Below are 14,533 nucleotides of genomic sequence, written 5' to 3'. Positions count from 1 at the left end.
GGAATACTAAAAAACTCACTTAAAAGGAATATAACACAATACGAAAGCTCACTTCAGGAAATATTAAAGCTATCTAAGGAGCTGCTGTGAGCACTCATTTGTAGAGAGACTTGAGTCAGGGCTTGACTTTGGGAGGTGGCTTGTGTGTGGGTACTTGGCTGCCTAGACCTTAACCTGATTTGGTGTGTTTTTCCCATGTCTCCAAAATTTGGGAAAGACCCTAATTTTCTTAGGCTCCCTGACCTTCTCTAAAGGAGAAAAACAAAACTGGTCAGAAATAAGGCACACAAGTTCCAACTGATGAAGTTCTATCCAGTATTAGTATTTTGCTGGACCACTTCAAGTGTGTATTTCCTGCTAAGACAATCCATTTATTCAGTGAGATGCTGAAGTCCAGAGTTGGTTGATCCTAGAAATGAATGAGTGAAGGAGTCACACCTTTGCCATGGCTGGTGCTCGTCAGAGCCTTGGAATTGCTCAGTAGCCACACAGGAATGGGGGGAGCTGCCAGGCTTTTCTTCAAGGGGTCCAACAGTAACTTCCCACATTTCCTGCTTTTCCAGTGTGCCAGGAAAGGAAGCAGCAGTTTCCAAGCACAGGGACTTAGGGGCTTCCACGTTATTCCTCTGCACACAATCCTTTGGTGTCAAGCCATGCTAATTTTTTATTGTTCCTGGTTGCTACAGGTAAATAGGTATTAGTTGTTCTATTCAGGGTAATGTGGTTTTATATGTATTTGGACATTCTCTAGAAATCTTTGAAAATAATATAATAGAATTTATTTCAGAAGTACCTTTTAACACTTTGGCATGCATGAGAGATGTCAGAAAGATGTAGGTAATCTTCATTGCTAAATGAAATTTTAAGGCAAAAAGTGCTTTACTGCACTTTTCTCAATACGATTTTAAAATATTTGCCTTATTGCAAGTTTAGCAGTTCATATGGCAGAATTGCGCATATAAAACAAAAAAAAAGCCTTGATCTGTAAAGAAAATTTCTTATCTCTAGACTAGAAAACCACTTTTCCTGTTTTATTCCTCAGCTAAATTCTCTTTTCTGTCTGCAGTTTGCAGCTAAAAGCCTGTAAGCTACATGCCTTTTTTGGGGGGAAGGTATATATTTGAGCCACTTCTTGGAACTTGTGGTGTTCTGATGTAAACTGAATGGAAAGTGAACATTCTCTGTGCTGTTTTTAACTCGGAGAAAGTATCACTGTTTCAGGCACATAAGCATTATTGGTGCTAAATTTCTGGTTCTATCTGCCTTGCTTACGTAACACATTTGGAAATGTGTTAAGATTTATGTGATGGGCTAAACCAGAATCATTAAAGCAGAAGGCTTTCTTCTACAATTGTGAATCTGTGTGCTCTGAAATAGTAGTAGCATCATGTTTTCCAGGAGACCTTTTTTATGGGTGACTATCTCATCAGTGAGGCTCTCTTAGAAGGCTTGAACAAGGTCAGCAACATGTTTATCCATTTCAGTCTTCTGATTCCTTGACTTGCAAGAATAAAGCTTCCTCCATTTGAATTTCCCAGGCGTCACCACATGGAATAATGTGTAACTCCAAAATACCCTGCCTCCATTTTAGTCTTCTGTTCAAATGTAGTAAAGAGAATTGGAAACAGAAGTAGCAAATTGTAAATTACTGTTTTAAGATTGAAAGGGCAGTATTTTGCTTTTGGTGGTTACTATCAGTGTCAGAGCTGTTTACTCCAATGATCAGCCACATGGAAAACTTTCTTATTTTTGTTAGTCCTCTACCATGATGGAAGTACTTTCGTTATTTTAATTTTCAAGCAGACTTACCTCTTACTGCAAGTCCCAGAGCACACCAGTGTCTGATGGGATGCTGGGCTCTCTTCTTGTGAGTTGAGACACGGAAGCCCAAAATGCAGGAGTCCCAGGTGTGACTTAGTTAGCAGATGATTTTTTGGAATCAGGCAATATTGGCTCCTTGACTCCTCCAGCTGTACAGGAGAGACTTGCAGAGTGTTTATTTTATCACCACAGTGCTTTCATCTAGGTCCTCTGGAAACTGTAAATTTTCAAATTATCAGAAATTATAGTCTAGGAATTAGAGCCTCATGAGTTTGTCATTATTTTCCTGCAGCATGTGGCTTCAGTGAGGCGAGAGGGCATAACCCTCCAGTGTGTGAGCATGCACAGTGGAAGGATAAGCTAAAACATTTGTCATAACTCATATATAAGGGCATTAAGTAAAAGTTGTGCTTTGATATAATTAAATAGCAACTATATGAAGCAAATACAATGATAAACAGCTGTTGGTTTAGTTGGAAAAAAAAAAAAAGGCAAATGTCATGTTCATTTGGTTATGGCAGAGAGGTAGGAGAAGTGCTTAGGAGAATGCTGTCTCTAGTCCTACACTGGCACAAGTTTTTCGTTTTAATTGCTCATGAGTAGGAGGAGGATTTAAATAAAGATATACAAGCTGAGGATTGTTTTATGAAGTTTTGTTGCAGTTCAGTAAGACCCCCTGCAAGTTGCCTCTTAGTATGATAGGGAATGTCTTTTCCTGACAGATCCCTGGGTGTTGTGAAGCCTTTGGTCTGTGGTTTGCTGCTGTGTCCCTGAGTCACTTGACCTGGGTCCAGGCCAGATCCTGCAGGCTGCAGAAGGAGTTAAGCAAAACAAAACAAAAAGCCAACAAAGCTGAACAAAGCCTACCTAGGAATAATAATTAAGTAGGAACACACTGTATCTTGTTAAAAGTGCTTTATGCTTGTCTTTAAAATCTAGTTGAAGCAGTATTGTCTGCTTGTAATGCTTTCATTATATGTGTGTAAAGATAGGAATCTAAAAGAGACTGTGATTATTTACTTTCCGTTTATTATTCTAGTTCTTTCATCATCAAAGTTCTCATTTGCCCCTAGGGAAATGTAATTTTAAATACTTTGCCAAATCTTCCTGTAGTAGAAGAAGAAAAATTATTTTAATGGCTATTCTGCTGTAAAGCATTGTCTCAGTTGTTTTACTGTACATATGATGATAAAGCCTTTTAAAGAAACACTTAAACCAGATCTTTATTAATCTGTACGAATGTAATAAGATTATGTGAAAACTGCATTATTCAGAATACATAAAGCAAATGCACTTATGGAAATAGTTGTCAACCAGTTGTCATAATTCTAAAGGGCTTATTATGTTGCCTGTACTTATGCATCTTGGGAGAAAAGGTGTCTGTGCATGTAAAGTTGAATTCCCTGCGAAGAAAAAAAACCCATTATCATAAAAGGTGGCATTTATAATTGATTGTGCAGTCTGTTCTGAACTCATTACTGAAAAGTAGTAGGAAGTAGGAGTGTGTGACAATGTCACAAGCCAGTGTCGCCGGAAGTGTTGCATTTCTCTTTTGATGGAAAGAGAACAAGCTGGAGATGTCTGATTTAGATAATGCTATTGGAAAGTACATAATCATGGTGAGGAGATGGTTATCAAAGATTTCTAAAAGCAAGGTTAGTAAGCACTGTAACACATCATGCACTTCTCTTGGTAAAAGCATTTATCCAACTGTGAACTAGAGTGGGGTCTCTCCAAGCTCCATCTTGGACCTCAGTTTTGCTGCTCTGTTAAAGTAATGGGCCTTGAGGAGCACAGGTAATGTCCACATCAGAGCTGGGCATTTTCAGATTTACTCTGGGCTGTAAGCAAGGCTTTGAGTAGAGCCACGTGTGCAAGAGTGGCTTTCTGCAGAGCTAGGTGAAACAGTGCAGGATTTTAGGGGCTCACAGGCTCCATCAGTGTCTCATAGGATTCTTTCCCTGACAGAGTGATCTGTGCAGCTTTTCAGCCTGAGCAGGCTTTGGGACCAAGTGTGGAGTGTGCCTGAACCTGTAATCCTGACCGGACAGAGCTGGTTTGGCACAGCTATGCTAAGTGCCTTTGTAGTTAATCTGTAACACAGAAGAGCTCTGCCTGTGAAGAACTGACTTGATTTAGTTTGCTTTTAAATTTAAATGACATTTGAAGGTGTTTCAAGAACCAAAAATCCATTCTTTTCCTTTCCCCTTGAAATGAATAATTTCTAAATATTTCTCCACTGAAAAAAAATTGACACTTGATTTGACATATATGGTCATGCAAGTGGTTGCATGTTTGAATATTCTTCTTTGGTATTTGACTAAAGTTTGATGGTGTGTTTTTTTGCTCAAGGCCTGGTTAATTGTAAATCATGTCTCAGTTATGTATCTATGACAATTAAGAGTGAAGTCAGGAGGTGGTATTCTTGTAGGCTATCCTGCATCTGGAGATTGCCAAGTGGCACATAAAGTGAAAGACCAGTCTTTTGAGACCCAAGATTTGAGTTTTGGGCTGATGCAATAACGTTAGTTTTAACAGAAATTTACCTTGATTTCAGTCAGTTCTCACTAGTGAATTGAAGGCTGAAGTGACTGATTTTCTTGAACATATTAACTGTTCTTTGGGTTTCAGTGTTGCTTTTCTTTCCAACTGTCATAAATGTGAGAATGGTTCAGGTGGTGCAAATGGTTGCAGGTTCTGTTTCCCACTTGCTGGATCGAGGTACGAATCTGTCGTCTGCTTTGACATGGTGAGATCTTTCACTTGAGAAACAAAGTGCAGTTTCTGAACCAAAAAGTTCTGAGCTAACCAGCAACAGAAGTGAGAGGAAACTTGAAGTTGTTTTCCAAGTGTGGAAAATCACATTTAGCTGTGCCAGCAAAGACCTGTGTGTAAGTGCTGTTCAAGCTTCCTAATTCATCTGACTGCATCGTTTTGAAGTGCAGCTCAGCTGTCAGAGGGAATGACAAGCCACTGGAAGTGGTCATCTTCCAGCTGGCATAGTGCTCCCCGAAGAGGCTGTGCATCTGTCCCTTGAGAGACAGACTTAAAAAATGCTTGAAGCTTTGACAAACTCAAATGCAAAGAACACTGCCTTAAGCATAGTTTAAAAATACTCATCTGAATAAATAACTGGAAAAGTGTACTGCTCTGAGTGGATTTTTATTAATGGGTCTGATAAGGAACAATTGGAGGTGATGCATCCTCATAAGTAAGGGAGGGTGAATAAGATTTCACTCTGCAGTGCAGAAGGTGGAATCCAAAATTGAAAAGAGAGTACGACAGGCATCTATTTGCTACTTGTTTCAGTAGCAACAGAAATATTAATAATGCATTCACCTTGCATAAAACATAGAACTTAAATTTCCTTCTGTTGTGTGTGTTTGAAGGTGTTCAGGCATCAGCCTCTTGGCTGTTATTTTGAAAAAAGCAGTGATCTCTCAGGGTCAGGAATGGTGTGCATTTCTCTTGGAGGCTGTATTAACTTGCCAGAGCTAAATGCTCAACTGTTCTTTGCATACAGATTTCTATATAGTGCAAAGACTTTGATCTTGACAAAACACTTATTTTGCAGAACAATATTATCTTGAGAGTGATTAAAACTTGCATAAACAAAGGTGGTGTTTGTACTGGCAAACTTGTCTTGCTACTTCTCCTTCTCTCCCCACCCCTTGCTTCCCCCTCACCCATCCACTGCTGATGTCATTGCTGCAGCTACAAAGATCTCTTGCTTTCAGATGCTGTCACCTGCATAACAAAGCAGCGATGGAGCTGTATCATTTCTGAGCCTTCAGAAGTGTTAACAGATGTTCTTGAAAGCCAAAGAAGGTGCAGCATGAGAGCTGCAAAAGCTAAGAAAGACTAAATGTAGATCGTAGGATAAAAGCCTGAATTTCTTTTTATCTCAAAGCTTCATAAAATTGAAAACTGTTTTTTATGTTCCAAAGCTATTTGAACTATGTATGGGTGGATTTGGAAGGAAGCTTGGTCTGCATGGTGTGAGCTGGTAGAGCTGTAGATGTGTCACACTGCTGTGTAACTTCCACTCATGGATTCTTGCTTAGCACTTGCTCAAGGGCAGAGTTGTGCTGAAAATCTCTAGGCAAGGTGTGATTTCAGAAGTCACTTCAAATTACATGAAGACACTGGTGAGCTTTAGGTTGCACATTTAGAAAATGTCTTCCCCCTTGGGTGGTGGAGCAGGTTAGCAGAGAGATATGCCATCTTTGCCCCAGGAGGTTTCCAGGTCAGCCCCAAAGTAGCCCACAATTTCAAATAGCTCCTCTTGGAGGGGTAGGTTGGACTGGATGACCTTCAGAGAGAGATCCCTTCCAACTCCCATTTCAATGAGTCTGAAAAACAACAATTTTCAGGAGAATCTTGTGAGAACAAGCTTGCCTCGGAGTGTCTGTTTTGTTGGGACACTTAAATAGTTAATATGTGAATTCAGTCACGTATCAAATAATGGGTCAAGGGTGTTTTCACTCTGTCACAATGAAAGATGAGATGTTTTTTCATTAGGACTGGCTGTACTGTAACACACAAATGAATAACCTTCAGGAGTCCTGAAATTCCCTACGCTTCTGACAGGGGTTGGCAGAGTTTAGGGTAGTTTTGGGGGTTCTTTACAGCCAGAAGAATAGCAAAGCAGCACAGATAAGGTGAAACATGTTGAAGGTAAGACTGACACACAGGGCATATGTTCAACAGTACAGACTTCCCCAAGTGATTTACCTATTAACAGTACTGGAAAGAAAAATTGGTCATACTGCACCTTAAAACATGGAATGGGTTTGATGTAATGCTGCTTTCTCTTTTCATTAGTCACGTTTCAAAGTATTTGGAAGATACTGTTGGTTGTTATGAGTAGGCTGAAAAGCTTTCTGTTGGCTTTCCAGTGTATCACAATGTTAATTAAGCTTGAGAATTTTGTGTCTCTCCCCCTTTTTAAGCATACCACAACAGATATGTTACATTAAGTGTTACAGCTCTGCCTGCATGTAAATACTGTCCTGTCAATCAGGGCTATCCAAGCTTGAAGTCAAAATGTCTGGCCTACTCTTCTCCGTGGAAAAAGAAATCCCAGCAGGAGGTTGAAAAATGGAAAGTATAATGGGAAGGCATTCTATGTGACAGCATGGGAAGAAGTGGTATTTTGCCATATTTTTATTGAATTTCTGTGGTGCCCATTCATGGGCATTACAGAAGTGATTTCCATATGTAAGGGAAGGGCACTAAGTCCTAGTCTGTATCCTTTGATGGGCTTTGGGAGCTGTTTTCATTACTGGGTAAGATGAAATAGGGGAAACCTACATGTACAAACCTTAACCAAAGCCATTTCAAACTGAAGTTATAGATGGCTGTGTTGCTTTGATGTGTGTTTTAGGATAAGGTTTTGCTCTAATGCTCTAGTTTTAGCTGTGATAATAAAACTCGTTTTCCGAAGGAACTTTTGAAGAAAATTTCCTGAATTTTGAAGCATTTTTAGCAATAGCTTCCCTGCAGCTGAGGTGAGAACAAAATTAAATTTGCAGCTTAATATTAAAATTTGAATGATCAAATGGTCTAGTGGTACAGTGATCTCTGAATTCATAGATATGTGACCATTTATAGTATGTAATATTGTGCTTAACAGAGAACTGGACTCCAGTTTAGAGTCACAGGATACACTGGTTGTAAAAAATGAACAGTTATCTCCAGTTTTACCATATTGTTTAAACCACGGAGCCTTTCTTCTTAGTATCTGTTCCTTATTTGAAAATCCAAAGCTTTCGCAATAGACCTTGATCTTTACTATAAAATGGAAGGAGGAGGAAAGCTTTCACACCAAAATGCTAATGATGTTCTCTTTGTTAGTGCCTTTGTATTGCATATTAAGTGGATCAGCCTATCAGTCCAATTTCTGTAGCTTTGTAGGCATCCACCTTTCCATAAACCAGTCATCTGTGGACTCTGGTGTGGATTATACTTTTTTTCAGCTGGGGAAGAAAGCTGTTTATCCTTTGTCAAGTATCCGCCCTAAGTGTGGGTGGCTCTGTTAAACTAAAAGCATGTGTGTGGTAGGTGCACTGTCAATACACTGTTTCTGTATTGTTAAATGGGTTTATTGTATGAGCAATACTTACTCTCTAAATGCCTGGTGCCTAATGATTATATGATTGCATTTTTACATTGTGGTTTGGTAAGTGGAATGCTTGTTGTTGTACTTGAGGCTCCTCATTCTCTCCAGGAAAAAAATCCAATTTCCTAGGAAAGACTTGTATCTTTTAGGTAGGGAGAAAAAAAATACTAAATAAAAAAAACCAAGACACACAAAACCAAACAAGTCTTTCCTAGTAAATTATGCTAGAATTTTGCATTTTTATTGTCCTGTTGAGTGCACAATGACAGGGTCAATAGACATGTGCGTATTTTCAAATTATTTACAAGTTGCTGAATTCTAGACATTCTGGATTTTTATTTATACTTTCTCACTCCATTCAGCAGTTAGATGTCATTGCAGTGAGCTTCTGGGCATTCTGCCAAGTCTTCACTATTGTCAGGATGCTGGATAAAGTACAAAGGAAAATGCTTGTCTATGTTTCCTTGTAAAATTTTATAAGTAATGTATAACCTCAGAATGAGAGCACCCTTATTAAAGTAAGAGCACAGCTAGATGAAAACAGGACTGACTCTCACTTTCCTTGACTGTCAGTCCAGGTGGTTAGAAAGTGCAGATCATTTTGACATGCAAGAACTGTAAATATCTATGAATTAATAAGAAAATCTGAGCTAGAACTGTGGGCTTTCGGTGGCCAAAGTGTCTGTGTTTAGTATTGTAAGACTGTGTAATAGTGTAAATGCTAAGATAAGTGAAGATAAGCATTTTATGAAGAATTAAAACTGAACAAAAAGGGTTTGAAATTTCAGCAGCTCTGCATTATTGCCTCTCTTTCAGTTGATCCTGTAGGTATAATGACATGTCTGGCAGAGCCATGTTCCAGTGCGCTGTAGTGTGTAGTTTTCCACAACTGTTCTCATCCTTTTTTAAAAAATAATTCTGTAAATTTCAGAGTTTTTTTTGTGTCATCAGTTGACATTAATTTGGTTAAAATGTAGTAAGATAGAGGAATGTGTGGGGCATGGGACTAAATACTATTTTTTCCTAGACTGTATTATGGTGAAGCTGATTGTTAAGTTCCCAGTTAATTTTTCTGTATTAAAAAAACTCCCAAAGCTTTATGTGAAAACATGATTTTTCTGTATAAAAAAAACCTCCCAAAATATAGATACTCACTTGCAAATCAGAGTTGAGGTGGAGCGAGTGCCTCGTCCTTCCTTGTGCTCCTTTTTCTCAGTGTTTTGCTCTGTACATTGCACTGCATTTTAGAGATGCTTGTAAATGAATCTGAATGGAGATTGTTATGCTTTGATACCAGTTGAAAGGAAATCTGTGTCCATGCTCGAGTACTTGCTAGGCAAGATTATTTAGTAAGTCTCAGACTTTTACATGAGAGTCTGAGAACAGCCATGCTGTGCCTGCTCAGAGAACAGACAGGATTTGAGCCTCTGACACTATAATGACAAAATGAAAAGTGGTTTTGCTTTTCCTGTAGGAAAATAGAAGAAATGTATTTAAACTGATTTGTTTGCTGTTCTTATGTAATTACTTCTTTTTACTTATTTCCTCTCTTTTTTTCTTCCAAGTTTGTGCTGAAGCTTTCAATCCAGATGAAGAGGAAGAAGATACAGAACAAAGGGTAAGAGTGAGGGAATCTCTCCATGCATGGGTCTCTCTACAGATTGACAGGCAGATGTACATTGCCTTTTCTTACCACTTGTGCTTTTTGTGCTGAGCGTGGTGTGGTGACACTGACAAAGTGACATTGCTTCAAAATTGAGAGCCACTTTGTCTCATGGGCTTTTTTAGTCACTACAGCTTTAATACAATTTTACTTCAAAGGACTCGAGAGCTTTGCTTAAGTCTAAGATCTTTAAAATTTTTGCTGTTTTCCTTTCTTAATTCTCCTAGAGGCTTGTTGAGGCAATTCCTAGATCATCAATGCTGTTGAGAAGAATTAGCTGAGCTTTAGCACAGCTGTTTCTTCATGGGTGCTTAAAATTCCTCACATGCTTTTTACTGTCTTTCTTGTCAGAGCAGTTCTGCCTGGGTAGGAGAAATGCTTGGTTGAAATATTTTAAGTCTGTGGACACCTGTTTTTTCTCTTGTTCTTGAAAGCTGGGAATTTCTAGGAATTGCAAATCCAGATACTGTAATTGTATTTCTTTAGAGGTGATTCTTTGTGTGAGCAAATCTTGCAGCCTGGTTGGTGAGAATCAGTGTTTTCTCCCTGGACTTCTGGTGTTCCTTTCCAGATTCCATTGCAAGGATGCTTACACTTCTGCAAAGAAAATCTAAGTCTAACATAATTTCTCTTAAAAAAGAAGAGATGCTTCATAAATATACTTCTTAAATAACTTTTGTATGCTATAAAAAGAAAAAATGACTATGAGTGTGTCAGGTTATCCAAATGTTTGTAAACTTGGACACATTTGTTCCATCAAAAGTCTTAGTTTTCTTGACTGATGATTTCATATTCTGTTTTCTTTTAAAACAAGGACCTATTTAACTTTGGAAAAGACCTATTTAGAAATGCCTACTAATATAACTGGTTTTTGGAATCCTTGTTATTCCATAAATAAATGTTAATGTGGTGCATGTCAGGTAATTAATTTTTAATATATTTTCATAATTAGCCCGTTACAAGCACATATAAAAACATTTTCATGATACAGTGAGTATTGATTCCTTTAACCTGATGTTTATAAATGGAAGGAAGTAACAAAATATTTCAAACAACAAAGCTTTTATTTAAGTAATTTTGTTAGAAAAAAACATGCTTATTCAATAACTTCTTATTGGATGGGCTGAGATCCATGTATCATATAAGATACCAACTGCCTGTGTGCCAGCAGTAGTTATACTGGGACTAATATAGCCATGTAAGTGTTCAGGAAGAAAACTGTTCACTTCTTCCCCTGTTTGATATGTTCAAGCTTTGACTGTGGCTATGGCTGTGTTAGAAGGGAAGGGAATGGAATGGAAGAGGCATTCTCTTCTTTCTTGTCTTTCCTCACTGTTATTTTTCATATGTTAATTGTCAGCATAGTATTTTTCTTATGTGTCTTTCATTCTGTCTTCCACTATGTGTTTATATATAAATACTGTTTATGCAAACAAAAAAGGACTGCATACTTTTGACACTTAAATTGTGCTCTGCTTTTTCATGCTGAAGTGAAGGTTTAGTCTGCAATCATATTTCTCTGTTGTCATGACTGTTCTGTTCTACTTTGTTTTAAAGGTAGTTCATCCAAAAACTGATGAACAGCGATGCAGACTGCAGGAAGCCTGTAAAGATATCCTGCTCTTCAAAAACCTAGATCAGGTAATAATATTTTAAGGAAATCTTAAATGGAGTTAATTTTTTGTTGTGTACAGTTAATATTATCTAAAAGTCCAGACACAGTTTTTAAAGACAAGAAAATAGTTTTCTGTTTAAAAGATAAGGAATATTTTCAGTGTAGTAGTGCCAAGAGATGCTGCAGTGATAATTCCCAAATTCAGGAGTGCAGTAAATATTTCAAGTGTATCAGCAGCATGAAGACTGGCTTGTGTGTTGATGCAGTGTATTTTTAGAAACTCAGCTGTGATCTACATCTTCAACTTTGAACATCTGGTCATTGAAAATGCAGTGAAAGTGTATTGTTAATGGGCTTGGGAATAGCCAAGATGGTAAAGCAGGTCAGCAGCAAGGCAAGGCATTTATATGGTGTCGTCTTTCTTGGGTTTCACAGTTTCCCTGGCTGTACTGCTTTCAAAAAAAAGGAAGTTTAGTCATGGCTCAACAGGGAAATCCAGCTGGAGCCTGCTGTGCAGACCAGCATTATCCCATTTTCGTGTGGGCTCCACATCTATACCTGTCCTGTCTCATCTGGGGCTAGAATTGCAGCTGCTCTAAGACAACAGACTATCCAGAGAAATAAGTCTATGGAGAGTTTTGTTCAGTATAGTCCTCATCATGAGTGGGGCTCTTAGATGATGACAGTACATGTAATTTACTAATAGATCATGGTGCCATTTCTAGACATACATACAATGAAATACATGTACTGTTGATATGAATTGATGTGTGTCCATTGCAGTGTAGCTGCGTCAGATTATACCAAAGGTATGTGTGTGCTTTGGCACTGAAATGGTATGTGAAAATTGAGCCATTTTGACATAAATTTGAAAGAATGACTCTTCTATGCCAGAAGTCTGGTTGTCTGCATTATTGAATTTATATTAATAAGCTGGAAAGGAGTGAGCTGCTAGTAGAAATCAGCATGTAATATCAATATTACTTGTATTTTTGTACAGTAAAGTGTACAAAAGTGTGGTGCATGTTCCAGTTCACTACCCAGACCAAATGAAATGAGCTCACCCTTGTCCAACAGTAACACTAGGGTGTGTTTTCTGATAGTTGGTTTTCCTCCCTGGTCCTGCTTGTTTTCTAGGAGCAGCTGTCTCAGGTCCTTGATGCCATGTTTGAGAGGAAGGTGAAACCTCAGGAACATGTGATTGACCAAGGTGATGATGGAGATAACTTCTATGTCGTTGAGCGGTAAGCAGCTGTGCCTGTGAAGTGTAGAGGATGTTTCTTTTCAGCTTCTTAGAGATGGCAGGGAGTGTTTACTACAGGACAGTTTCTGAAGGAAAATTACTCAGTTTAGTTTTTGTGCCTATCAGCATAAGCACAGCTTAAAACCAGCCCTATTACATGTTGTCTCTAGACCAGGTTATATTTTTTTTCTGAAGGAGTGGGAATAGCAGCAAAAATAGGTCTGGGGGAAGGGGTAGGACATTATTTGCAGGAAGGAGAAAATAGGAAATAAAAATCCATGGTAGTGGCTACCATGGGAAAACCTGGACTTTATTCAATTAATTTTGATGACTGACTTCTGAGAGAGTTGGGGTTGCTCTGCCTCTGTTGGTTGTGATTTGTATTTGCAGAGTATAAGGTGTCATTTTGGAATTTCTTCCATTGAGCAAAGTCACATCATAATTTTGGGGATCACATATATGTGTAACAGGCATATAATACATACATGTGTGCATGGATATTTTAAGTATCTTTTACCCTTTCGGAAAAAAATCTGACTAATGTTACTTTGAATAACCATATCCAAAGAGTAATTAAGAACATGGATTTTTTTCCTTCTGCAAAACTCCAATATTAAACAGAATATTACTGAGTGATTTATAAATGTCTGTTGAAACATGATCTTAAACTGCTTTTTGGTGCACTGTTATCTTGTTTATCGCTGAAATAATGGCACCATTCATATTGTATAAAATGCTTTCCAAGCAGGTTCTTCAAGACAGGTTGTTGCCTTCTGAATTGCAGAAGAATTTCTAGGTTAGAAACTGTTCATTTGAAATGCTTCTTGTTCATTTTAAGGACATTCCCCTTTCTGGTTAGTGAAATTACAAAACATAAGGCTGCATCAAGTATATTCTGACCATATGCCTGTGCCCCTGTCCTCTGCTGTACCAACCCCTTAGCCTAAACCAGTGCCCCATTTCTACACTCACTTGTCTTCCTCAACTGCTCTCCCTCCATCCAATCCCATGTCTTTGGCTAGACAGGCAGAGTTCCTTCTCTTGCCACATTCACCAGAGTTATCAGGCTGTTACAGATAAGAGTAAGGTACTGCAGATCAGAACTCGTGGGAGCCAGAGCCACCAGCTCTGCAACGATGAGATCTGTGCAGAGCAGTGGTTCCTAATTTTGAGGAAACTTAAACTTGGTTTGGAAGCCTCTCAAAAATGTTAGATACCATCAGCATATCTTGATTTGTTTCTGTGCAAGGCTCTTACCCTGTTGGTTATTAAAAACTCTGCTGTGAGTTTTAACCTAAAATGAAGAAGTGAAATGTAACCTTAACTTAGATACTCAAGTAAATGCTTTTATGGTCTCTGTTCTACTGATGTAATGTTACTCCACAACAGTTTTTTTTCTGTCAATACATAGTTGTATTGGAGGTTTTCAGGCTTTTAGGTTTTTGTTTTGTTTTATTCCCAAGTTAAAAGTATGTGACAGAAAGGTTGTACAGTGAAGGAGATGAAACTTGGTGTTGTCCAATGACACCATGGCAGCCTTTGCTGTGAACAGTGACTCACCTGCAACTCTTTAGTTGGCTATTTGGTTGTTAGGAAAAACTTCTGCAGTTAGGAATTTTCAGTCCTTTCTCCCTTTCCAGTCTTCCTCCACCTCCCACACACTTAATTTTTCATGCAAAAGAATAGCACAGTAGTGGTCCTTATGGAAAACCCCAGTGTTTCCACTTGTGTGCAAGTGCAAGTTCTGAGGACTCTGGCTCTTCCATGAGTAGGCATGTCTTGTTACTCCCAAGTAATTAATGCCTAAATATTCCTGAAGGTTAGTTTCTTTCTGTCTAAATGAACAGTGACTTTGTGTTCTGGCACAGGCCTTTTTTTCTAAAGCCTTCTGCAATACTTCCTCACCAGGTGGCTCGTGTCCGAGTGTCTTCCACCGTGCACAGAGGGGCTGCAGGCAGGGGAGGTACAGCCTGAGGATGCAGCAGGTGTTCAGTGCCCTGTGCATGGAGGGAGAGCTCAGGGGGATGTATTTATTGCAGGGCTGAACGTGGGACACTGATTGCTGCTGAG

The 14,533-nt window shown here is 38.7% G+C and overlaps 1 protein-coding gene across 1 annotated transcript in view; it reads left to right on the top strand.

The window, feature by feature from the left end:
* The window catches only part of PRKAR2A (protein kinase cAMP-dependent type II regulatory subunit alpha), a 57,511-nt gene that overhangs the window by 30,626 nt on the left and 12,352 nt on the right, over positions 1-14,533 (top strand). The window contains exons 3-5 of the mRNA XM_053953632.1: positions 9,508-9,560; positions 11,163-11,246; positions 12,358-12,464. Of these exons, the coding sequence (XP_053809607.1) occupies positions 9,508-9,560; positions 11,163-11,246; positions 12,358-12,464 (244 nt within the window). The remainder of the gene's footprint in view (positions 1-9,507; positions 9,561-11,162; positions 11,247-12,357; positions 12,465-14,533) is intronic.

The sequence above is a fragment of the Vidua chalybeata genome, chromosome 12 (assembly GCF_026979565.1).
Source record: "Vidua chalybeata isolate OUT-0048 chromosome 12, bVidCha1 merged haplotype, whole genome shotgun sequence".
NCBI lineage: Eukaryota > Metazoa > Chordata > Aves > Passeriformes > Viduidae > Vidua > Vidua chalybeata.
Note: the sequence above shows the minus strand (reverse complement) of the source record. Positions and strands in the feature narration are given on the sequence as shown.